The sequence below is a fragment of the Macaca thibetana genome, chromosome 1 (assembly GCF_024542745.1).
Source record: "Macaca thibetana thibetana isolate TM-01 chromosome 1, ASM2454274v1, whole genome shotgun sequence".
In the NCBI taxonomy this organism is placed as follows: Eukaryota; Metazoa; Chordata; class Mammalia; order Primates; family Cercopithecidae; genus Macaca; species Macaca thibetana.
The window spans coordinates 126772312-126797961 of record NC_065578.1 but is presented as its reverse complement, the minus strand read 5'-3'; the positions used below and the strand labels follow the sequence as shown (position 1 = coordinate 126797961).

The following is a 25650-nucleotide window of genomic DNA, read 5'->3' as shown; positions in this document are numbered from 1 at the left end:
TGATATTCTTCAACCTGAAAGACTCAAGGAGGGTGGCTAATGGTATGAAGTGTGTGGGCTGGTAAAACTAAATGTCTTAGATTGGATCTCCCTGGAAAGACTCTGATATGGAGAGTTCCATGTAGAAGGTTTATCTGGGAGTGATCTTCAGAGATACACTTGTAAAGAAGTAAAGTGGCTGGGCACGGTGGTTCATGCCTTCCATCCCAGCACTTTGAGAGGCCAAGCCCAGGCATGAGAATCACTTGAGCCCAGGAGTTCGAGACCAGCCTGGTCAACATAGTGAGACATACCCCGATCCAGGCCTGGCTCTTTTATTCTTCTTTTTCTGGTGAAGGAATAAAAGAATGGCTACTCCATAGGCAGAGCAGCCCCGGCTCTTTAACAAAACACAACAAACACATTTAGGGCTGAGTGTGGTGGCTCAAGCCTGTAATCTCCACACTTTGGGAGGCTGAGGTGGGAGGATCGCTTGAGGCCAGGAGTTTGAGACCAGCTGCCTGGACAGCATACTAAGACCCCCATCGCTACAAAAAAAAAAAAAAAAAAAAAAAAAAATCAAAAGGAAAAAAAAGAGTATCAAAAGTCACCATATACAGCTGGGTGCTGTGACTCACGCCTATAATCCTAGCATTTTGGGAAGCCAAGGTGGGTAGATTGCTTGAACTCAGGGGTTTGAGACCAGCCTGGGCAACATGATGAAACCCGTCTCCACAAATATACAAAAATTAGCCAGGCATGGTGGCACATGCCTGTAGTTCCAGCTACCAGGAGAGCTGAGATGGGAGGATCACTTGAGCCTAGGAGGTCGAGGCTGCAGTGAGCCAAGATCTTGGCCACTGTACTCCAGCCTAGGTGACAAAGTGAGATCCTGTCTCAAAAAAAAAAACAAACAAAAAAAGTCACCATATCCTCCATCTCTCTCCCCTGTCACTTTATAAAAGAAGAAAAAATTGGTTTTATTTTCATAGTTTCTAAAGTAATATGTGCTCATTATCCTTATACCACATACTCATGTTTCCAGGTAGAAAAATTTCTATTAGACCCTTTTTTTTTTTTTTTGAGACACAGTCTTGCTCTGTCACCCAAACTGGAGTGCAATGGCATGATCTCAGTTCACTGCAACCTCTGCTTCCCAGGTTCAAGCAATTCTGCCTCAGCCTCCCACGTAGCTGGGATTACAGGCGCCCACCACCATGCCCAGTTAATTTTTTTTTTTTTTTTTTTTTTTTTTTTTTTAGTAGAGACGGGATTTCACCATGTTGGCCAGGCTGGTCTCCTGACCTCAGGGCGTGGTAGCAGGCGCCTGTAGTCCCAGCTAATCGGGAGGCTGAGGCAGGAGAATGGCGTGAACCTGAGAGGTGGAGGTTGCAGTGAGCCGAGATTGTGCCACTGCACTCCAGCCTGGGCGACAGAGCGAGACTCCATCTCAAAAAAAAAAAAAAAAAAAGTATATGATCTCAGAATGTGACTCTTTCTTTGTATACAAACATAAAGCATTTTTTAGGAGTTTTTTTTCTTTTTTTTTTTTGAGATGGAGTCTCACTCTGTCACCCAGGTTGGAGTGCAGTGGTGCAATCTCAGCTCACTGCAACCTCTGCCTCACGGGTTCAAGTGATTTTCCTGCCTCAGCCTCCTGAGTAGCTGGAATTACAGGTGCCCACCACCATACCTGGCTAATTTTTATAATTTTAGTACAAATTTAGTAATTTTCGCCATGTTGGCCAGCCTGGTATCAAACTCCTGACCTCAGGTGATCTGCTTGATTCAGCCTCCCAAAGTACTGGGATTATAGTCGTGAGCCACCTCGCCTGGCCCTAATTTTAAAATTTTTTTGTGGAGGCGGGGGTCTCCTTATGTTCTCCAAGCTGGTCTTGAACTTCTGAGCTCAAGTGACCCGCCTACCTCAGCCTCCCAAAGTTCTGGGATTACAGGCGTGAGCCACCGTGCCTGGCCTCTCTTTATCCTCTTATTTTGCTTTTTTTTCTTTTCTTTTTCTTTTTTTTTTTTGTTTTTGTTTTTGTTTGTTTGTTTTGAGACAGAGTCTTGCTCTGTTGCCCAGGCTGGAGTGCAGTGGTGCGATCTTGGCTTACTGCAACCTCTGCCTTCCAGGTTCAAGCAATTCTCCTGCTCCAGCCTTCCAAGTAGCTGGGATTACAGGTGTGAGCCACCACACTTTGCTAATTTTTGTATTTTTAGTAGAGACAGGGTTTCACCATGTTGGCCAGGCTGGTCTTGAATTCATGACCTCAGGTAATCCACCCGCCTCTGCCTCCCAAAGTGCTGGGATTACAGGCGTGAGCCACCGTACCCGGCCTGTTCTTTAAGTGTTGATATAATTTAGTAATAAAGCATCTGGGCCTGGGCATTTTCTTGTGGGATGATTTTAAATCCAAATTATTTTCCTTTTACTTGGTATAGGTCTATTTGGATTTTCTTTTATTCTTTCTTTAGTTAGCTTTTCTAATTTGTCTCTTTCTAGGGTTTTCTCCATATCATTTAAATTCTCGACAATCTGAGCCATTTGATCAGGAAAAAAAATCCAAAAAATGGTAAATTCCCTAACTTGTTGGCATACATATACATTCATAATATTTCTTTATTATCCTTTTAATTTCTAGGGTCTAAAGAGATGTCTCCTTCCTTCCTTCCTTCCTTCCTTCCTTCCTTCCTTCCTTCCTTCCTTCCTTCCTCCCTCCCTCCCTCCCTCCCTCCCTTCTTTCCATACTTCCTTCCTTTCTTTTTTTTGACGGAGTCTCGCTCTGCCACCCAGGCTAGAATGCAGTGGCACGATCTCAGCTTACCACAGACGCCACCTCCTGGGTTCACGTGATTCTCCTGCCTCAGCCTCCTGAGTAACTGGGACTGCAAGCATTCGCCACCATGTCTGGCTACTTTTTTTGTGTTTTTTTGTTTTTTGTTTTTTTTTTGAGACGAAGTCTCGCTCTGTCACCCAGGCTGGAGTGCAGTGGCCGGATCTCAGCTCACTGCAAGCTCTGCCCTCCCGGGTTCACGCCATTCTCCTGCCTCAGCCTCCCGAGTAGCTGGGACTACAGGCGCCCACCACCTCGCCCAGCTAGTTTTTTGTATTTTTTAGTAGAGACAGGGTTTCACCATGTTAGCCAGGATGGTCTTGATCTCCTGACCTCGTGATCCACCCGTTTCGGCCTCCCAAAGTGCTGGGATTACAGGCTTGAGCCACCGCGCCCGGCCCTTTTTTTGTGTTTTTAACAGAGACAGGGTTTCCCCATGTCGACCAGGCTCATCTCAAACCCCTGACCTCAGTTGATCTGCCCGCCTTGGCCTCCCAAAGTGCTGGGATTACAGGCATGACCCACCACACTCAGACAAGATGTCCCTTCTTTCATTCTTGATTTTGGTAATTTGTATGTTCTTTCCTCTTTTCTTGGGCAATCTAGCTAAAGATATGTCTGTTTTGTTGATCTTTCCAAAGAACCAAGTTTTTGTTTAATTGCTTTTCTCTAAAGTTTTTGTTTTCTATTTCATGGATTTTTCAGTCTGGCATTTATTATGTTCTTTCTTCTATTTACTTTATGTTTGATTTACTCTTATTTTTCTAGCTTCTTGAAGTGAAAGTTTAGATTATTTATTTTATTTTATTTTATTTTATTTTATTTATTTATTTATTTATTTATTTATTTATTTATTTTTTGAGATAGAGTCTTGCTCTGTTGCCCAGGCTGGAATGCAGTGGTACAATGTTGGCCAGCTGTAACCTCTGCCTCCCAGGTTCAAGCAATTCTCCTGTCTCAGCCTCCCGAGTAGCTGGGATTACAGGTGTGTGCTACTGCACCCAGCTAGTTTTTGTATTTTTAGTAAAGACAGGGTTTCGTCATATTGGCCTGGCTGGTCTCAAACCCCTGACCTCAGGTAATCCACCCGCCTCAGCCTCACAAAGTGCTGGGATTACAGGCGTGAGCCACCATGCCCAACCTAGATTATTGATGGTAGACCTTTCTTTCTTTCTACTAAAGGCATTTAAGCTACAAATCTTCTAAGCATTGCTTTAGCTTTATCCCTTACAACTTTTTTTTTTTTTTTGAGACAGAGTCTCAGTCTGTCACCCAGGCTGGAGGCTGGAGTGCAGTGGTGCCATCTTGGCTCACTACAACCTCCGCCTCCTGGGTTTAAGTAATTCTCATACCTCAGGCTCCCAAGTAGCTGGGACTATAGGCACGCACCGTCATGCCCGGTTAATTTTTTGTATTTTGTTACATATTTATTTAGAGATGGAGTCTCCCTCTGTGTGGGGAAAAGAAAGGTCAGACTATTACCATGTCTATATAGAAAGAAGAAGACATAAGAGACTCCATTTTGTTCTGTATTTGAGATGCTGTTAATCTGTGACCCTGGCCGGGCGTGGTGACTCAAGCCTGTAATCCCAGCACTTTGGGAGGCCGAGACGGGCGGATCACGAGGTCAGGAGATCGAGACCATCCTGGCTAACACAGTGAAACCCCATCTCTACTAAAAAATACAAAAAACTAGCTGGGCGAGGTGGTGGGCGCCTGTAGTCCCAGCTACTCAGGAGGCTGAGGCAGGAGAATGGTGTAAACCCGGGAGGCGGAGCTTGCAGTGAGCTGAGATCCGGCCACTGCACTCCAGCCTGGGCGGCAGAGTGAGACTCCGTCTCAAAAAAAAAAAAAAAAAAAAAAAAAAAATCTGTGACCCTACCCCCAACCCTGTCCTTGCAAGAGACATGTACTGTGGTGACTCAAGGTTTAAAGGATTTTGGGCAGTGCAGGGTGTGCTTTGTTAAACAAGTGCCTGAAGGCACTATGCTGGTTAAAAGTCATCATCATTCTCTTAATCTCAAGTACCTAGGGACACGTACACTGCCAAAGGTAGCAGGGACCTCTGCCTAGGAAAGCTAGGTATCGTCCAAGGTTTCTCCCCATGTGATAGTCTGAAATATGGCCTCGTGGGAAGCGAAAGACCTGATCATCCCGCAGCCTGACACCCGTGAAGGGTCTGTGCTGCGGAGTATTAATATAAGAGGAAACAAGGCCTCTTGGCAGTTGAGATAGAGAAAAGCATCTGTCTCCTGCCCGTCCCTGGGCAATGGAACATCTCGGTGTAAAACCCGATTGTATGTTCTGTTTACTGAGAAAGGAGAAAACCGCCTTAGGGCAAAAGGCAGGACTTGCTAGTGCAGTGCTGCTCTTTATGCACTAAAAAGGTTTATGGAAATGTTTTCATATGCATATCAAGGCACAGCATTTCCTTAAACTTATGTCACAGAGATGTTTATTCATATGTCTTACTGCTGACTTTCTCCCTATGATGATCCTTTTATCCTGCTACTTCCCTTTTTCTAAGATGGTAAAGATAATGATCAATGGCCCGGCGCGGTGGCTCAAGCCTGTAGTCCCAGCACTTTGGGAGGCCAAGATGGGCGGATCACGAGGTCAGCAGATCGAGACCATCCTGGTTAACACGGTGAAACCTTGTCTCTACTAAAAAAAATACAAAAAACTAGCGGGGCAAGGTGGCGGGCACCTGTAGTCCCAACTACTCGGGAGGCTGAGGCAGGAGAATGGCGTAAACCCAGGAGGCGGAGCTTGCAGTGAGCTGAGATCCGGCCACTGCACTCCAGCCTGGGTGACCAAGTGAGACTCCGTCTTAAAAAAAAAAAAAAGATAATGATCAATAAATACTGAGGGAACTCAGAGACCGGTTCCGGCGTGGGTCCGCTGTATGCCGAGCGCCGGTCCCCTGGGCCCACTTTTTCTTTCTCTATACTTTGTCTCTGTGTCTCATTTCTTTTCTCAAGTCTCTTGTTCCACCTAACGAGAAACGCCCACAGGTGTGGAGAGGCAGGTCACCCCTTCACCTCTGTCACCCAGGCTGGAGTGCAATGGCGTGATCTTAGCTCATTGCAAGCTCAACCTCCCGGGTTCACGCCATTCTCCTGCCTCAGCCTCCCAAGCAGCTGGGACAACAGGCACCTGCTACCACACCCGGCTAATTTTTTTTTATTTTTAGTAGTGACAGGGTTTCACAGTGTTAGCCAGGATGGTCTCGATCTCCTGACCTTGTGATCTGCCCACTTCAGCCTCCGAAAGTGCTGGGATTACAGGCGTGAGCCACCATGCCCGGCCTTTTTATTTATTTTGACATCAAGTCTCACTCTGTCACCCAGGTTGGAGTGCAGTGGTGTGATCTTGGCTTACTGCAACCTCCGCCTCCCAGCTTCAAGTGATTCTCCTGCCTCAGCCTCCCGAGTAGCTGGCATTACAGGTGCCCGCCACCCCACCCAGCTAATTTTTTGTATTTTTAGTAGAGACAGGTTTTTGCCATGTTGGCCAGGCTGGTCTCAGACTCCTGACTTCAAGTGATCACCCACCTCGGCCTCCCAAAGTGTGGGATTACTGGTGTTAGCCACCACACCCGGCTAATTTTTTTTTGTATTTTTATTACAGTCAGGGTTTGGCCATGTTGGCCAGGCTGGAATAACTGGCTAATTTTTTAAAAATTTTATGTAGGGATGGTGCCTTGCCATGTTGTCTAGGCTAGTTGAAAGGACACAAAGATAGATGTATACCCGCCCCCCACCCGCTACACCCTTGTTCTGCTCTCTAATCTTTGCACATACCAGAGATTTCATAAGTTCTGTGAGTACCTGGTTTTCTGCACGTACCAGAGATTTTGTTTTGCACATACCAGAGATTTTGTAAGTTCTGAGGCAAGGTCACAAGACGTGTTTAAGTAAGATAAACTCTTGCTGCCATAAACCTGCTCTCCCGCCTCAAAGTTTGAACCAAAATATCAGAAATGGCAGGAACCAATCATAGTTAGCCAAATCGCCTTGTTCAAACACTAGCCAATCATATATCTGATTTGTATAATAACTCTATGCCCACTTTTCTTAGACTATATAACATTGTTCGGAGCTGAGTCGGGGAGCTCTCCTGCCCGTCTCGTTTCACGAGCGAGGGAGAGTTCCAGGTTCGAACCTGTAATAAAGATCCTTGCTGCTTAGCTTTGACTCTGGACTCTGGTGGTCTTCTTCGGGGAATAAACGGTCTGGGCATAACAAGTCTCAAATTCCTGGGCTCAAGTGATCCACCTGCCTTGGCTTCCCAAAGTGCTGAGATTACAGGCATGAGCCACCACACATGGCCCTAATTTTCTTTCGGCTCTTAAAATATCTCATTCCATTGCCTCCTGGTCTCTATTGTTTCTGATGAGAAGTCTGCCGTTAATTGTGTACTTCTTCCCCCGTATTTGATGAGTCTTTTTTTCTTGTTGCTTTAAATACATTTTTGTCTTTTTTATTGTAATCACTCATTTTTAAATTCATTCTTCCATGCTCGGACTTTTTTTATATGCATCTGTGTACTTAACACAGTAGTATTACTCTATATATAGAGCACATTTGCTTTCATTTTTTCTTTTACTTACATGTAAAAATATGGACTACTTCACAAATTTGCAAACCATTCTTGTATAAGAGCCTGACTAATCTTCTCTAATCTTCAAACAAAATTTGAAATTGTTCAAATTTTAGTAGCCAATTGTCTTTAAACAAGTTGACCATGATGTGTCTAGGTATTTGAGGTTTATTGCGATTCTTAGATCTGTAATGTTTTTCATCAAATTTGAAAAATGTTTGGCTATTATTATTATTTTTGTTTTGTTTTTTGAGATGGAGTCTCACTCTGTCACCAGGCCGGAGTTCAGTGGTGAGATCTCACTTCACTGCAATCTCTGCCTCCTGGGTTCAAGCGATTCTCCTGCCTCAGCCTCCTGAGTAGCTGGGACTACAGGCCCCCACCACTACACCTGGCTAATTTTTGTATTATCAGTAAAGATGCGGTTTCACCATGTTGGCCAGGATGCTCTCAGTCTCTTGACCTTGTGATGTGCCTGCCTTGGCCTTCTAAAGTACTGGGATTACAGGTGTGAGCCACTGCACCTGGCCTTTGGCTATTTTTTTTCAGCTACTTTTTTCTGACCCTTTGTCTCCTCTCTTCTGGACATGTATTACATGTATATTGACATGCTTGATGTACCACTGGCCTCTGAGGCTTTTTTTTTTTTCGTTTTTGTTTTTTTGTTTTTTGTTTTTTTTGTTTCTTTTTTTGAGACAGTCTTGCTTTGTCACCTAGGCTGGAGTGCAGTGACATGAACATGGTCACTGCAGCCTTGACCGCCCAGGCTCAAGCGATTCTTCTGCCTCAGCCTCCCAAGTAGTTGGGACTACAGGGGCACAGCACCATATCCAGCTTACTTTTGTAAGTTTTGTAGAGATAGGGCTTCATCATGTTGCCCGGGCTGGTCTTGAACTCCTGGGCTCAAGCAATCTATCTGCCTCAGCCTCCCAAAGTGCTGGGATTACAGGTGTGAGCCACTCTACCCAGCTCTTCACTTTCCTTCAATCATTTTTGTCTCTATCATTCAGACTAGATTATTATTACTCATCTATCTTCAAGTTTATTAATTTTTTCCTCTGCCATCTTAAATCTGCTGTCGGGTTCATTTAGTAAAATTTTCATTTCAGTTATTATACTTTATAATTCTAGAATCTCTGTTTGATTCTTTTTTATAGCTTCTATTTCTCTATTGAGATTCCATATTTATTGAGTCATTGTTTAACGTTTTTATTTAATTCCTTGAACATATTTATAATATGTGCTTTAAAATCTTTGTCTGTCAAATTCAATTTCTAGGCCTACTCAGAATCAGTTTTTATTTTCATTTATTTGTGGGGAAAAGAAAGAGAGACCAGACTGTTACTGTGTCTATATAGAAAGAAGTAGATATAAGAGACTCCATTTTGCTCTGTATTTGAGATACTGTTAATCTGTGACCCTACCCCCAACCCTGTCCTTGCAAGAGACATGTGCTGTGGTGACTCAAGGTGTGATGGATTTAGGGCTGGGCAGCATGTGCTTTGTTAAACAAGTGCCTGAAGGCAGTATGCTTGTGAAAAGTCATCACCATTCTCTTAATCTCAAGTACCCAGGGACACACATACTGTGGAAGGTCGCGGGGACCTCTGCCTAGGAAAGCTAGGTATTGTCCAAGGTTTCTCTGCATGTAATAGTCTGAAATATGGCCTCGTGGGAAGGGAAAGACCTGAAAGACTTTCCTCATGGGAAGGGAAAGTCCCCCAGCCTGACACCCGTGAAGGGTGTGTGACTGAGGAGGATTAATATAAGAGGAAAGAAGGCCTCCTGGCAGTTGAGATAGAGAAAAGCATCTGTCTCCTGCCCATCCCTGGGCAATGGTACATCTCGGTGTAAAACCTGATTGTATTTTCTATTTACTGAGAAAGGAGAAAACCGCCTTAGGGCTGAAGGTGGGACGTGCTAGCAGCAATGCTGCTCTTTATGCACTAAAAAGGTTTATGGAGATGTTTGTATATTCATATCAAGGCACAGCACTTTTCCTTAAACGTATTCATGTCACAGAGATCTTTATTCGTATGTCTTACTGCTGACCTTCTCCCTACAATGATCCTATTATCCTGCCACTTCCCTTTTTTCGAGATGGTAAAGATAATGATCAATAAATACTGAGGGAACTCAGAGACCAGTGCTGGCGAGGGTCCTCTGTATGCTGAGCCCTGGTCCCCTGGGCCCACTTTTTCTTTCTCTATACTTTGTCTCTGTTTCATTTCTTTTCTCAAGTCTCTCGTTCCACCTAACGAGAAATGCCCACAGGTTTGGAGGGGCAGGCCACCCCTTCATTTATTTATTTTTTTTTCTTGAGATAGAGTCTCGCTCTGTTGCCCAGGCTGGAGTGCAGTGGTGCCATCTTGGCTCACTGCAAGCTCTGCCTCACGGGTTCACGCCATTCTCCTGCCATAGCCTCCCAAGTAGCTGAGACTACAGGCACCTGCCACAATGCCTGGCTAATTTTTTTGTATTTTTAGTAGAGACGGGGTTTCACCGTGTTAGCCAGGATGGTCTCAATTTCCTGACCTCGAGATCCGCCCGCCTCGGCTTCCCAAAATGCTGGGATTACAGGCGTGAGCCACTGCGCCTGGCCTCAGTTTTTGTTTTTTATTTTTATTTTTATTTTTATTTTTATTTATTTATTTTTTTCTTTGAGACGGAGTCTCGCTCTGTCGCCCAGGCTGGAGTGCAGTGGCCAGATCTCAGCTCACTGCAAGCTCCGCCTCCTGGGTTCACGCCATTCTTCTGCCTCAGCCTCCCGAGTAGCTGAGACCACAGGCGCCGCCACCTCGCCCGGCTAATTTTTTGTGTGTTTTTAGTAGAGACGGGGTTTTGCCGTGTTAGCCAGGATGGTCTCGATCTCCTGACCTTGTGATCCGCCCGTCTCGGCCTCCCAAAGTGCTTGGATTACAGGCTTGAGCCACCGCGCCCGGCCTGTTTTTTATTTTTTATTTTTTTGGAGAAGGAGTGTTGCTCTGTCGCCCAGGCTGGAGTGCAGTGGAATGATCTCAGCTCACTGCAACCTCTGTCTCCTGGGTTCAAGCAATTCTCCTGCCTCAGCCTCCCCAGTAGCTGGGATTATAGGCACCCATCACCACACCTGGCTAATTTTTGTATTTTTAGTAGTGATGGGGTTTCAACATGTTGACCAGGCTGGCCTCAAAAATATGACCTCAGGTGATCCACCCACCTCAGCCTCTCAAAGTGCTGGGATTACAGGCGTGAGCCACTGTGCCTGGCTAGTTTTTATTGACTTTTAAAATCAGGATATGAGTTACTGTTTTTTATGTTTCTTTGCATGTGTTATAATTTTTTGTTGAAAACTGGTCATTTTATCCTCCTCTTCCTCCCCTAAAAAACTGATCATTTTAGATAATAGACTGTAATAACTCTGAATTCTGTTGTATTTTTCTGAATGATGGTGATGCTGGTGATGCTGGTATGTGTGTGTGTGTGTGTGTGTGTGTGTGTGTGATTTGTCTGGAGTTAAACTGTAGAGACTATCATTCCACAGTGTGCAGCTGCTAATGTGTCTGCTCAGTTTTTTATTCTTGTTTTTTTGTTTTGTCTTGTTTTTTGTTTTTTGAGATGGAGTTTTGCTCTTGTTGCCCATGTTGGAGTGCAATGGTGTGAGCTTGGCTCACTGCAACCTCTGCCTCCCGGGTTCAAGTGATTCTCCTGCCTCAGCCTCCTGAGTAGTGAGTAGCTGGGATTACAGGCATGTGCTACCGTGCCCGGCTAATTCTGTATTTTTAGTAGAGACAGGGTTTCTCCATGTTGGTCAGGCTGGTCTTCAACTCCTGACCTCAGGTGATCCACCCGCCTCAGCCTCCAAAATGCTGGGATTACAGGCATGAGCCACCGTGCCCGGCCATTTATCCTCGTTTTTAAAATTTTCTCACAGGGGTCAGGCATGGTGGCTCACACCTTTAATCCCAGCACTTTTGCTGCATTGACACTATCACTGCAGCCTCTACACTACCAGGCTCAAGTGACCCTCCCACCTCATCTCTCTGAGTAGCTGGGACTACAGGCAAGTGGCTTGAGCTCAGGAGTTTGAGAGCAGCCTGGGCAACATACCAAGACCCCATCTCTACTAAAACTACAAAAACTTAGCAGGTTGTGATGGCATGTACCTGTGGTCCCAGCTACTCATGAGCTGAAGTAGGAAGACTGCTTGCGGCCGGGAGGCAGAGGTTGCAGTGAACCAAGATCATGCCACTATACTTCAGCCTGGGTAACAGAGTGAGACCCTATCTCAAATAATAACAATAATAAATTTTTCCAGCCAGGTGCAGTGGCTCATGCCTGTAATCCCAGCACTTTGGGAGGCTGAGGTGGATGGATCACTTGAGGTCAGGAGTTTGAGGCCAACCTGGCTAACATGGCGATACCCTATCTCTACTAAAAATACAAAATTTAGCCAGGCATGGTGGCACCCAGCTATACTCTCAGCTACTCGGGAAGCTGAAGTAGGAGAATCACTTGAACCTGGGAAGCAGAGGTTGCAGTCAGCTGAGATCGAGCCATTGCACTCCAGCCTGGGCGACAGAGTTAGACTCTGTGTCAAAAAAAAAAAAAGTTCCCTCAGGTATTAGAACAGGAATTAAAAGAAATTAAAGCCTGTAGGTTGGGCATGGTGGCTTACACCTGTGATCTCAGCACTTTGGGAGGCTGAGGCAGGTGGATCCCAAAGTCAGGAGTTCAAGACCAGCCTGGCTAACACAGTGAAACCTCGTCTCTACTAAAAATACAAAAAAATTAGCCAGGCATAGTGGCGGACACCTGTAGTCCCTGCTACTTGGGAGGCTGAGGCAGGAGAATGGCATGAACCTGGGAGGCAGAGCTTGCAGTGAGCCGAAGTTGCGCCACTGCACTCCAGTCTGGGCAACAGAGCAAGACTTCGTCTCAAAAAAAAAAAAAAAAAAAAAAAAAAAAAAAAAAAAAAAAAAGAAGTTAAACACTGTGTAAGCAAAAACTCAGTTGTATGTAAGAAAACCCAATTCCCCTTGAGGAAGGCAAAGGGCTGGAGTCCTTTAAAATTAACTGCCTGTTTTTCTGTGACTAGTGAGCCTTATCTTTCCCTTTCCCAGGCATTGTAAAGACCCTGTTTCTCTAGCTGTGCAGCTGCAAGGTCACTAGACAGATAATCTCAAGTCGTAAAACATGTTGTTCCTTGAAAAGTAAGAAATGATGTAATGCATGTCTTAATTGAATAACTGTCTTTGTTTCTCACTTCTGTAATATGCTTCCCCCTGCACAGATCTCCCCCCAGTCCACAAAATGCTTAAAAGGTAGCTTGACTCTTTGTTCGGGGCTCAGTCCTTTGGACGCTAATCCGATTTGGTCAGTGCACCTAAATAATTAAACAATTCCTCCTCAACCCCTCAGTCTCTCTGATTCCTTAATTATCCTGCAGCAATATCACCCCTATGATTACATAGCACAGTGTTCAGCCAATGATTAGATTAAGCATTGTCTTCAAATACCTCAAGCCCATATAGCATCCACTTCTGCCAATATATCTGTTTGAAGATTGAGAAGTGCATTAAAATGTGCAGCCAGTGTTCAAGTCTTCCTTGCCTTTTATTTTTTCAGGGAGCTCTCTGAGGTATCCTCCATGCATATGATAGTTTCTCAGTGAGCCAGGGATGTAGGAGAGCTTATCTCAGCCCTTTTGTAGTTCCTATTTTCCACCTAAATTTCTGACTTTTCCACCACTGAACCCAACTAGGTGTGCCACTTTGAGCTAGCACAGCTAGAGGGTTTTTTGCCTGTTTATTTCCTACCAAATTCATATCATTCAGCTGAGAACGTTGCAGGCTTTTGTCCGCCTCCACCTAACTCTTACAATTTCAGTCTACCCACTGTGACAGCAAACATGCTGGTTTTCACGGCCAGTTCCACACTGGTAAAACTACAATTCCCAGCCACCATGGAAGTTGGATGGGAGCAGCCTCAGACAAGAAGGCTGCAAACTCACATTGCTTTTGCTTGAAGCTGTAGCAGTTTTTCAAGAATAAAAGCTCCTCAATTTGTTTTCTGCCTTGCTCAGTTTCCAGAGACTTGAAATAGTTGTTTGGAGCAATTTTATTTAATTTCATAGTTGTTTTTTGTGAAGATTCACAGACCCCCCCTTTTTTTTTTTTTTTTTTTTTTTTTTTGAGATGGAGTCTCGCTCTGTCGCCTGGGCTGGAGTACAGTGGCTGAATCTCAGCTCACTGCAAGCTCCGCCTCCCGGGTTTATGCCATTCTCCTGCCTCAGCCTCCTGAGTAGCTGGGACTACAGGCGCCCGCCAACTCACCCGGCTAATTTTTTGTATTTTTAGTAGAGACGGGGTTTCACCGTGTTAGCCAGGATGGTGTCGATCTCCTGACCTCGTGATCCACCCGTCTCGGCCTCCCAAAGTGCTGGGATTACAGGCTTGAGCCACCATGCCTGCCCCACAGACCCCTTTACACTGCTATAGCCAGAAGTTCCTTGGTGTAGTTTTATTTATTTATTTTAATGTATTTTATTTATTTTTAGTTTTAGTTTTATTTTTTTGAGATAGAGCCTCGCTGTGTTGCCCAGGCTGGAGTGCAATGGTGTGACCTCAGCTCACTGCAACATCTTCCTTCTGGGTTCACGTGATTCTCCTGCTTCAGCTTCCCAAGTAGCTGGGATTACAGGCACCTGCCACCATGCCCAGGTAATTCTGTATTTTTAGTAGAGATGGGGTTTCACCATGTTGGCCAGGCTGGTCTCAAACTCCTGACCTCAGGTGATCTGCTGCCTCGGCCTCCCAAAGTGCTGCGATTACAGGCATGAGACACTGCACACGGTCCCTGGTGTAGTTTTAAATTGACATAAGTGTTACTGTACCAAAAATATGGTTTTGTTTTTTCACTCACTACTATTTTTAAGATCTCTCCATGTTGTCTTTTGAATATTTTGTATATCTGCTGAGTAGCATTCTATACTATGCAACTCCCATATTTAACATTTCTTTTTCTTTCTTTTTTTTTTTTTTGAGATGGAGTCTCACTCTGTTGCCCAGGCTGGAGTGCAATGGCGTGATCTCAGCTCACTGCAACCTCCATTTCCCAGGTTCTAGCGATTCTCCTGCCTCAGCCTCCCGAGTAGCTGGAACTACAGGCGCTTGCCACCAAGCCCGGCTCATTTTTGTATTTTTAGTAGGGACAGGGTTTCACCATGTTGGCAGGCTGGTCTCAAACTCTGGACCTCAGGTGATCTGCTCTCCTTAGCCTCCCAAAGTGCTGAGATTATAGGCGTGAGCCACTACACCGGGCCTATATTTAACCTTTCTACTTTGTTAATGAAAGTCACCTGAAACTAAGTTCTAACATTGAGCTTCCACAAATAATGCTGTGATAAATATTCTTGCGTACTCAGCTACTCATCAGTGAAGGCTTAATCATGTTTTTTACCTATTTTCTTGCTTTTAGTTTACTGCCTTATTGATTTGAGGAGTGGGTTGTATGGTCTAGATATTAACCAATTGCTTGTTTTAAATTTTGCAGATTCCCCCCTAGGTCTATTCACTATCTATTACCTTTGATTATAGTTTCCTTTATTGAGCAGGATTATTTAATTTTTAAAATATGTATATTTAAGAAATTTTAAATATATATATTTAATACTCACATGCAAGAATCTAGACAAGTTTCTCTGTAACATATATGAAGGAGTTGAGGATTAAACTCTGATTTTTTTTATCTTGCCCAAATTCCTATCTAAGGGATCTGGGGAGTCATGCCCTACAAATCATAAATTCTCATCAGATGGGTTTTATTTAACCCTATATATAATGATTTGCTTTCCAACCTGACTCTGGTATAACATTACGAGACAAAGAAGAAAATCAAAATATTTTACCCCAAAACATGTTTCTTTGTCATATTTTTAATGGCATTTTAATGCCCCTGCAAAGCTGTTCTTTGTGGGGAAAATCTACATCCATAAAGAATCTTTATTAACATAGCTAGGGCTGGGTGCAGTGGCTGACGCCTGTAATCCCAGCACTTTGGGAGGCCGAGGAGGGAAAATCACTTGAACCGAAGAGTTGGAGGCTGCAGTGAGCGGAGATCACGCCATTGCACTCCAGCCTGGGAGACAGAGCGAGGCTCCATCTCAAAAACAAAACAAAACGAACAAACAAACAAATATATATATACACACACATCTTTTTCCTCCAGACCCTCCCAATCCTAAAGAGACTAACTAAGATTGAAAGGACACAAAGATAGATGTGTACCAGCCCCCCACCCGCTACACCCTTGTTCTGCTCTCTAATCTTTGCACATACCAGAGATTTTGTAAGTTCTGTGAGTACCTGGTTTTCTGCACGTACCAGAGATTTTGTTTTGCACATACCAGAGATTTTGTAAGTTCTGAGGCAAGGTCACAAGACGTGTTTAAGTAAGATAAACTCTTGCTGCCATAAACCTGCTCTCCCGCCTCAAAGTTTGAACCAAAATATCAGAAATGGCAGGAACCAATCATAGTTAGCCAAATCGCCTTGTTCAAACACTAGCCAATCATATATCTGATTTGTATAATAACTCTATGCCCACTTTTCTTAGACTATATAACATTGTTCGGAGCTGAGTGGGGGAGCTCTCCTGCCCGTCTCGTTTCACGAGCGAGGGAGAGTTCCAGGTTCGAACCTGTAATAAAGATCCTTGCTGCTTAGCTTTGACTCTGGACTCTGGTGGTCTTCTTCGGGGAATAAACGGTCTGGGCATAACAAATGGGGGCTCGTCCGGGATTTCCCCCAAGCCCACCAGACCCCCAAGTCAACGGATCTTAATCTGTAGGTAAGCCGGCTTTGTCACTGTCTCTGTCTTTGTCTCTGTCTGTCTCCCTGAAATTTCGCAAAATCCGTAATCTGTAATCTGTATTGGTCTGTTCTGTAAGTGGCACGGTCTTGGCGGACGCGCTAGAAGACAGCCACTCGGGACTGGTGGGAGACGTTCTCCAGTGCCCATCTGGGGGCCTCCATCCTTGGTTGCCCCGTCTGACTCAGGTCGGAAGTCCGACACGCGCTCGCGAATGCTCATCGTTATTACTGTCTGTCCGTTATTGTTAAGTGTTAAGTGTAAGCCCAAAACGAAACATAAAACCTTTTCTTCCCCTTCCAGGACCGGACCTGTTGGATACTCCCCCTCTGCTTCGCACTCATTTTCGTCCCCCCTTCTCTTTGTAGGAGCAGTCCAAAGATGGGCAACAACCAGAGCACGCCACTCTCACTCCTTGTTACCAATTTTAAGGATGTGAAGGCTCGGGGGCGTAACTTAAGCGTAGAACTAAAGAAGGGAAAGCTAGTTACTTTCTGCCGTTCGGAGTGGCCATCTTTCGGCGTAGGGTGGCCCTCCGAAGGAACTTTCTGTCTCTCTATTATTACTAAGGTAAAAACTAAGATTTTCCTGCCAGGGCAGTCAGGACATCCTGATCAAATTCCTTATATTCTAGTGTGGCAGGATCTTGTGGAAAACCCACCACCCTGGATAACTCCATTCATCCCTGAGCCCTGCAAAGTCCTAGTAACGCGACCTACAAGACAAAAGACTCCCTCTGCTCCCTCGGCCCCTGTGCTGCCGGACAGCCAGGACCCCCTAACGTTAGAACCCACATTTCCCCCACCATATCAGCACCTTATCCCGCAGGACCCAGTCCCCCAGGGTGGTGCTTCCGTAGAGGGAAACCGAGAAGCGGAAGCAGCCGAGAGCGAAAGTAACCCGGGGGGGCCGGCCGGCCGAACGCGAGGCCGCGTACAGCGGGACCAAGCTTCCCGACTCCCTGACTCCACCGTAGCCCTGCCTCTCAGAGAAATAGGATCGCTCGATGATACCGGGCTCTCCCGTCTCATGTATTGGCCTTTTTCTACTAGTGATTTATACAATTGGAAGTCCCAAAATGCTCGGTTCTCAGATAATCCCAAAGATCTAACCTCGTTGTTAGACAGTGTCATGTTTACTCACCAGCCGACCTGGGATGACTGTCAACAGCTCCTCCGAATCCTGTTCACAACGGAGGAGCGGGAAAGAATCCAAGTTGAGGCCAGAAAACTGGTTCCAGGAGATGACGGCCAGCCAACTGCAAATCCTGACCTCATTAATGCGGCTTTCCCTTTGACCCGGCCCAGATGGGACTACAACACGGCAGAAGGTAGGGGACGACTGCTCATTTATCGCCAGACTCTAATGGCGGGTCTCCGGGCTGCAGCTCGCAAGCCCACCAATTTGGCTAAAGTATATTCTGTGTTACAAGTATATTCTGGGGACAGAAAGCCCCGCTGTGTATTTAGAGAGATTAATGGAAGCCTTCAGACAGTTTACCCCTATGGACCCGGAAGCACCGGAAAATCAGGCAGCGGTAGTAATGTCCTTTGTAAACCAGGCAACACCAGATATTAAAAGAAAACTCCAGAAATTAGAAGGTTTAGAGGGAAAGCAGATTCAGGACCTCCTTCAGATGGCCCAGCGAGTTTATAATAATAGGGATACTCCAGAAGAAAAACAGTTCAAGGCAACCAAAGAAATGACCAAAGTCTTAGTAGCAGCTTTCCCCCAGGCAGGAAATGGCCAAAACAGAAAGCAGAAAAAGCAAGGCCCTAGGCAAGGATTAGAAAAAGATCAGTGTGCTTATTGCAAGGAACGTGGCCACTGGATTAAAGACTGCCCAAAGAAACGGAGACCAGCTAACCCTACCTCCGTACTCGTTACCCAGGACTCTGACTAGGGAGGACGGGGTTCGGACCCCCTCCCCGAACCCAGGGTAACTTTGCAAGTGGAGGGGTCCCCAGTTCGCTTCTTGGTCGATACTGGGGCGGAACGCTCAGTCCTAACCAAACCAATTGGAAAAATGTCTAAGAAAACATCCTGGGTGCACGGGGCCACAGGCATCAAAAAATACCCCTGGACAACCCAGAGGACTGTAGACTTAGGAACGGGAAAAGTCTCCCATTCCTTCCTAGTCATCCCAGAGAGCCCCTGCCCTCTACTAGGGAGGGACTTGCTGACAAAGATGGGGGCCCAAATCCACTTTGAGCCAGAAGGGCCCAAGATAACTGATTCCCAAAACAGGCCAATATCTATCCTGACTGTCACCTTAGAAGATGAGTACCGACTCCATCAAGAGCAAAAGCCCCCCGATCAGGGAATTGACTCTTGGCTCCAGCGTTTCCCTGAAGCGTGGGCAGAAACTGGGGGCTTGGGGCTAGCTAAACATCGACCTGCCATATTTGTGGAAGTTAAGCCAGGGACGGACCCGGTTCGGGTTCGGCAATATCCTATGCCCCTGGAGGCAAGAGAAGGAATTACGCCCCATATCCGCCGACTCCTAGACCAGGGAGTCCTATGGGCTTGCCACTCATCCTGGAATACTCCACTGTTACCTGTTCGTAAACCCAACAGTACGGACTACAGGCCAGTACAGGATTTAAGAGAAGTTAATAAAAGGGTCATGGACATACATCCCACTGTGCCCAATCCATACACCCTTCTGAGTGCCTTACATCCCAAAAAACAGTGGTATACCGTTCTTGATCTAAAAGACGCTTTCTTCAGCCTTCCTCTGGCTCCCAAAAGTCAAGAACTCTTTGCATTTCAATGGACGGATCCTGAGAGGGGCATCAACGGTCAGCTAACATGGACCAGACTGCCACAAGGGTTCAAGAACTCGCCAACCCTGTTCGATGAAGCCCTTCATGAAGATCTGGGTGAGTACCGGCGGCAACACCCTGAAATAACTCTTTTGCAATATGTTGATGATCTCTTAATAGCGGCCAGGTCCCCGGAAACTTGTGTTCAAGGGACTGAGGACCTCCTGAAGACTCTGGGGGAGCTAGGCTACCGAGCCTCAGCAACAAAGGCTCAGATCTGCAAGTCGGAGGTAACTTATCTGGGGTACCTATTAAAAGGGGGGCAACGCTGGCTAACCAAAGCCCGAAAGGAAACAGTCCTACGCATCCCTAGACCCCAGTCAACACGGCAAGTGAGAGAATTCCTGGGGTCGGCAGGGTTCTGTAGGTTATGGACACCCGGATTTGCTGAGTTAGCCAAGCCCCTATACCAGGCAACAAAGGAACGGCATCCCTTCAATTGGACGGAAGAGGCTGAGCTGGCCTTTCAGCAAATCAAAACTGCCTTGTTATCAGCCCCCGCGCTGGGGCTCCCTGATGTCTCCAAGCCCTTCCACTTATACGTGGATGAAAGTAAGGGTGTTGCAAAAGCCGTGTTAACACAGTACCTAGGCCCCTGGCAGAGGCCAGTTGCCTATTTGTCAAAAAAATTAGATTCAGTGGCTGCTGGCTGGCCACCCTGCCTCCGGATAATCGCGGCGACCGCCCTAATGGTCCGAGACGCTGATAAACTTATCATGGGGCAAGAGTTGCGCGTTATAACCCCGCATGCCATTGAAGGCGTCCTCCGGCAGCCGCCGGACCGATGGATGAGTAACGCCCGGCTCACCCACTATCAAGGACTGCTGTTAAACCCCCTCAGAATAACTTTTCTGCCCCCAACCTCTTTAAACCCTGCTTCACTGCTGCCAAATCCAGACTTGGACGCCCTGTCCCGTGAGTGCACTGAGATACTGGCTCAGGTGCATGGGGTGCGGGAGGACCTGCAAGATCGTCCGCTCCCCGACACAGAACTCACCTGGTTCACTGATGGCAGCAGCTACGTCCACCAAGGCCAGCGGTATGCAGGAGCGGCTGTAACGTCAGAGACTGAGGTAATCTGGGTGGAACCCTTGCCTCCAGGGACATCGGCCCAAAGAGCCGAACTGATAGCCCTTACACAGGCCCTCACCCTAGGGGCAGAGAAAAAACTAACAGTATACACGGATAGCCGCTATGCTTTCGCTACTGCGCACATACATGGGGCCATCTACAGAGAAAGGGGACTATTAACAGCCGAAGGCAAAGAAATAAAAAACAAGCAAGAGATCCTAGCTCTATTAACTGCTTTGTGGAAACCAAAGAAATTGGCTATCGTACATTGCCCTGGGCATCAGAAACCAACTACGCCAATTGCTCGAGGCAACTTCTTAGCCGACCAAACCGCAAGGAGCATAGCAAAAGCTCCCAGTCAGCTCCTCGCGCTCCAGCTCCCCGATCCTGGCCCGCGAAATTTGCCATGTTTTCCCGACTATACCGAACAGGATCGCGAATGGATGAACACGCTTCCCCTAAAACAGGTTAAAAATGGGTGGTGGACTGATATAAATGACTAAACCATCCTACCAGAAAAATTAGGACGGCAGGTGTTGGAACACATCCACCGGACAACCCACCTGGGTGCCCGGCGAATGATGGACTTAATCAGGCACGCCAAGTTTAGAATCAGGCGCATAGCTGAACTGGCCAGCGATGTCACAACAAATTGCAAAGCCTGCCAACTAAACAACGCTTGCCCCCAAACCCAGACCACCGCAGGAATTAGGTGTAGAGGAACTAGGCCTGGTATCTATTGGGAAATAGACTTTACTGAGATAAAGCCTGGAAAATATGGGTATCAGTACTTACTTGTCTTTGTAGATACTTTTTCAGGATGGACAGAAGCGTTCCCAACTAAGAGAGAAACTGCTCAGGTTGTAGCAAAGAAAATTTTGGAAGAAATCCTCCCCAGGTATGGCTTTCCCGTCCAAATAGGGTCAGACAATGGACCAGCCTTCGTTGCTAAGGTAAGTCAGGATTTGGCTTCCATTCTGGGGGCAAATTGGAAATTACATTGTGCTTATAGGCCCCAAAGCTCAGGACAGGTAGAAAGGATGAATCGGACTCTGAAGGAGACCTTAACTAAATTGACCATGGAGACTGGCGCTAATTGGGTAGTACTTCTCCCCTACGCTCTGTTCCGGGCCCGAAATACCCCTTACAGACTAGGCCTCACACCATATGAAATCATGTATGGCAGACCCCCACCCCTGGTCCCCAGTCTAAAAGATGACTTACTCAAACCTGAAACTGAAAATGTCTCTGAGCTCCTGTTCTCCTTACAAGCCTTACAGAAAATTCACCAGGAAATTTGGCCCAGACTACGAGAACTGTACGAGGCAGGACCTCCGCCGACGCCTCATCCGTTCCAGCCGGGAGACTGGGTCCTAGTCAAGCGCCACCGGCAAGAAACTCTTCAACCCAGGTGGAAAGGACCACTGCAAGTACTCCTGACTACTCCCACCGCTCTCAAAGTAGAAGGCATCGCTTCGTGGATCCACTACACACACGTCAAACCAGTGGACCCAACATCCGACCTTCTCGAGCCGTCTGGAGCACCGGTTACATGGACTGTAGACAAAGCTAAGAACAATCCCTTAAAGCTAACCCTGCGCCGTCATCCCCATAGCCGTAACCATGTCTAGCTTACCTATGCTTTTATGCCTTATGCATCTGACTCTCCTCACTGCTGCACCGTCTAATCCCTGTGTCTGGAGGTTCTGGCTCTATGAGAACAAAACTCACCCCGGGGAAACTCCCCAAGCGGGTAAACTGCTAGCTAGCGCAGACTGCCCCCCCTCAGGGTGTAATACTATAGTTTACCTCAATTTCACTAGGTTCCAGATTGCCCAACCAGCAATACCCATGATCTGTTTTGAATATGATCAAACTGAATATAACTGTAAAAATTATTGGTGGCACCAGAGTGCAGGTTGCCCATATAGCTACTGTAAGACGCACTCTGTCCGATACTGGAGAGAACGACAAGGGTGGTATTTTTACAAAACTGAGTCTCCCGTCACTTACACTTGGATAATTAGAGACCCATGGGACTCTCGGTGGACAACCCCACAACATGGGGGAGTATATTACTCATCAACTAGTACCTGGCCCAGTAGCCATTTATATCTGTGGAGAAGTCTAGTCCAGATTCAACCCTTAATCCACACACAAATCCACAGGCAAGAAACCAAGCTATCACAAGACTTGCAGCCCTTCTCCTGGCTAACTCTATTACGGGAAGGGCTAGCATTCGCCAACCTCACTGGTTTAGGCGACCTGTCCTCTTGCTTTATGTGTGCAACCCTAGGAAGACCACCATTAACGGCTGTTCCTCTATCCTCCCCTCCCACAAACTATACAGGTTTTAACTCATCGATAGTCACGATACCCGATGTGGCCCTGTACCGTGACCCATACCAAGAGAAATACCCCTATTGTTATTCGGCATTTAGCAACAGCCTCTGTAACCAATCGGCTACATACCCTAATAGTCCCATATATGCTCCCCCTGGTGTGTTCTTCTGGTGTAATATGACTCTGTTAAAAACTCTGTCCAAAAGCATCTCTGACGGACAGTTGTGTGTCCCTGTTACCCTAGTTCCCCGACTGACACTGCTAACCCCGGCAGAGTTCATAGGCTGGGCAGGGACCGCCCCAACTAAAACTGCGCGACATAGACGAGCAGTTTTTCTGCCACTAATTGCCGGAATATCCTTAACCACCTCTGTCGTCGCAGCGGGGTTAGCAGGAGGGGCCCTACAACACTCCATGATAGAAAACGACAAGCTGTTACAACAATTCTCTGTTGCTATGGAAGACTCCGCCTATTCCCTAGCCTCCCTTCAGCGGCAGCTCACCTCCCTAGCACAGGTCACCCTTCAAAACTGCAGAGCCTTAGACTTACTCACGGCTGAGAAAGGAGGTACCTGTATGTTCCTCAAAGAAGAATGCTGTTTCTATATAAATGAGTCAGGGTTAGTTGAGGAAAGAGTCCAACACCTACACGAACTAAGCTTAGAAATGAAAAAGCAACAATTCACTACAGCCGCTAACAATTGGTGGAGCTCTTCAATGTTTTCCCTTCTGGTACCCCTTTTAGGCCCCCTAATGTCTTTACTACTTCTATTCACTATAGGCCCCTGTGTGGTAAATAAAATTTTACAATTTGTCAGAGAAAGGTTTGATACCATCCAACTAATGGTCCTCCGTAGCCATCACCAGCCTCTCCTGCACCCAGAAAGTGAGGCTATATTATAAGACTCTGGAAATCCAAGATTGGACATCCAGTTACTTATGAGAAGGGGGAAATGAAAGGACACAAAGATAGATGTGTACCCGCCCCCCACCCGCTACACCCTTGTTCTGCTCTCTAATCTTTGCACATACCAGAGATTTCGTAAGTTCTGTGAGTACCTGGTTTTCTGCACGTAGCAGAGATTTTGTAAGTTCTGAGGCAAGGTCACAAGACGTGTTTAAGTAAGATAAACTCTTGCTGCCATAAACCTGCTCTCCCGCCTCAAAGTTTGAACCAAAATATCAGAAATGGCAGGAACCAATCATAGTTAGCCAAATCGCCTTGTTCAAACACTAGCCAATCATATATCTGATTTGTATAATAACTCTATGCCCACTTTTCTTAGACTATATAACATTGTTCGGAGCTGAGTGGGGGAACTCTCCTGCCCGTCTCGTTTCACGAGCGAGGGAGAGTTCCAGGTTCGAACCTGTAATAAAGATCCTTGCTGCTTAGCTTTGACTCTGGACTCTGGTGGTCTTCTTCGGGGAATAAACGGTCTGGGCATAACAAGATCTGAATAGGAAACATTTGTCACCTATTGTCTCCAAGGGCAGCCATTATGCGACTTCAAAAGAACGTTGGTCTCCACAATCTTTACCTTAACCTGAACATTCCCTTTCTATCTATCCCAGGTTTTTAGACAGATTTAACCGACTGCCAACCAGAAAACATTTAAATTTACCTATAGCCTCGAAGCCCCCCACTTTGAGTTGTTCCGCCTTTCTGGACCAAACCAATGTATTTCTTAAATGTATTTGATTGATGTGTCATTCCTCTCTAAAGCGTATAAAACCAAGCTGCACTCCAACCACTTTGCGCACATGTTCTCAAGACTTCCTGAGGGCTGTGTCACAGGCCATGGTCAGTCATCTTTGAGTCAGAATAAATCTCTTCAAATATTGTACAAAGTTCCACTCTTTTCGTTGACAGATTAGAATTGCTGGGTCATAGAGCATGTGCATATTTAATTTCACAAAGTTCTGCCAGATTTCTTTTTTTTTTTTTTTTTTTTTGAGACGGAGTCTCGCTCTGTCACCCAGGCTGGAGTGCAGTGGCCGGATCTCAGCTCACTGCAAGCTCCGCCTCCCGGGTTTATGCCATTCTCCTGCCTCAGCCTCCCGAATAGCTGGGACTACAGGCGCCCGCCACCTCGCCCGGCTAGTTTTTTGTATTTTTTTTAGTAGAGACGGGGTTTCACCGTGTTAGCCAGGATGGTCTCGATCTCCTGACCTCGTGATCCGCCCGTCTCGGCCTCCCAAAGTGCTGGGATTACAGGCTTGAGCCACCGCGCCCGGCCCAGATTTCTTCACTGCAAAAATGGAAATGGCTGCATGCCTCACACTCCAGGAGTACAGCAGGGATTTGTTTCCTCACATCTTGCATCTTGCTAATATTTGGTATTACCAGACTAATTTTTGCCTACCTGATGGGTGTAAAGTGGTATCTTATTAATATTTTAATGTGCATTTTTCTGATTGCATTCAAGGTATTGTTAGTATTCAGATTTCCCCTTCTGTGGTTGCCTACCATGTTTGTTTTTTTCCTTTTTTTTCCTTCTCAGGAATGGCATCTGGGTTCAGCAAACTCAGAAGAATGAAAGTTAGAAGCTACTCATCAGTGAGTGCTTAATCATGTTTTTTACCTATTTTCTTGCTTTTAGTTTACTGCCTTATTGATTTGAGGAGTGGGTTTTGTGGTCTAGATATTAACCAATTGCTTGCTTTAAATTTTGCAAATTCCCCCCTAGGTCTATTCCTATGTAGTACCTTTGATTATAGTTTCCTTTATTGAGCAGGATTATTTAATTTTTTTATATATATATATATATATAGTTTCATTACCCAGGCTGGAGTGCAATGGCACATTCTTGGCTCACTGCAACCTGTACCTCCCTGGTTCAAGTGATCCTCCTGCCTCCACCTCCCAAGTAGCTGGGACCACAGACACGTGCCACCATGCCCAGCTAATTTTTTGTATTTTTGGTAGAGATGGGGCTTCACCATGTTGCCCAGGCTGGTCTCAAACTCCTGAGCTTAAGCAATCTGCCCACTTCAGCCTCCCAAAGTGCTGGGATTATAGGTGTGAGCCAACACACTCAGCCCTTAATTTTTTTTTTTTTTTTTTTTTTTTTTTGAGACAGCGTTCCACTCTTGTTGCCCAGGCTGGAGTGCAATGGCATAATCGCGGCTCCCCACAACCTCCA

General features: G+C 46.1%; 1 protein-coding gene and 1 non-coding gene across 2 annotated transcripts; one reads left to right on the top strand and one right to left on the bottom strand.

Moving 5' to 3' along the window:
• The first annotated feature begins 17308 nt into the window (after positions 1 to 17308).
• LOC126934290 (protein NYNRIN-like) lies at positions 17309 to 21879 on the top strand. The gene is made up of 2 exons (XM_050755098.1): positions 17309 to 17595; positions 20969 to 21879. Exons 1-2 carry the CDS (start codon positions 17397 to 17399, stop codon positions 21790 to 21792), a joined length of 1023 nt encoding a protein of 340 aa, XP_050611055.1. The 5' UTR covers positions 17309 to 17396; the 3' UTR covers positions 21793 to 21879.
• A 3120-nt stretch (positions 21880 to 24999) lies between these two features.
• On the bottom strand, positions 25000 to 25070 carry LOC126945257 (small nucleolar RNA SNORD59). Its single transcript, XR_007722384.1, has one exon. It is a non-coding gene; the product is annotated as a small nucleolar RNA SNORD59 (small nucleolar RNA).
• Positions 25071 to 25650: the final 580 nt, after the last annotated feature.

Excerpts from the sequence above, each read along its gene's own strand:
- LOC126934290 (XM_050755098.1), top strand. The coding sequence starts at position 17,397 with ATGTTTACTCACCAGCCGACCTGGGATGACTGTCAACAGCTCCTCCGA. Across the intron at positions 17,596-20,968 it reads GGACTACAACACGGCAGAAG|ATACTTTTTCAGGATGGACA; the intron begins GTAGGGGACGAC and ends TTGTCTTTGTAG.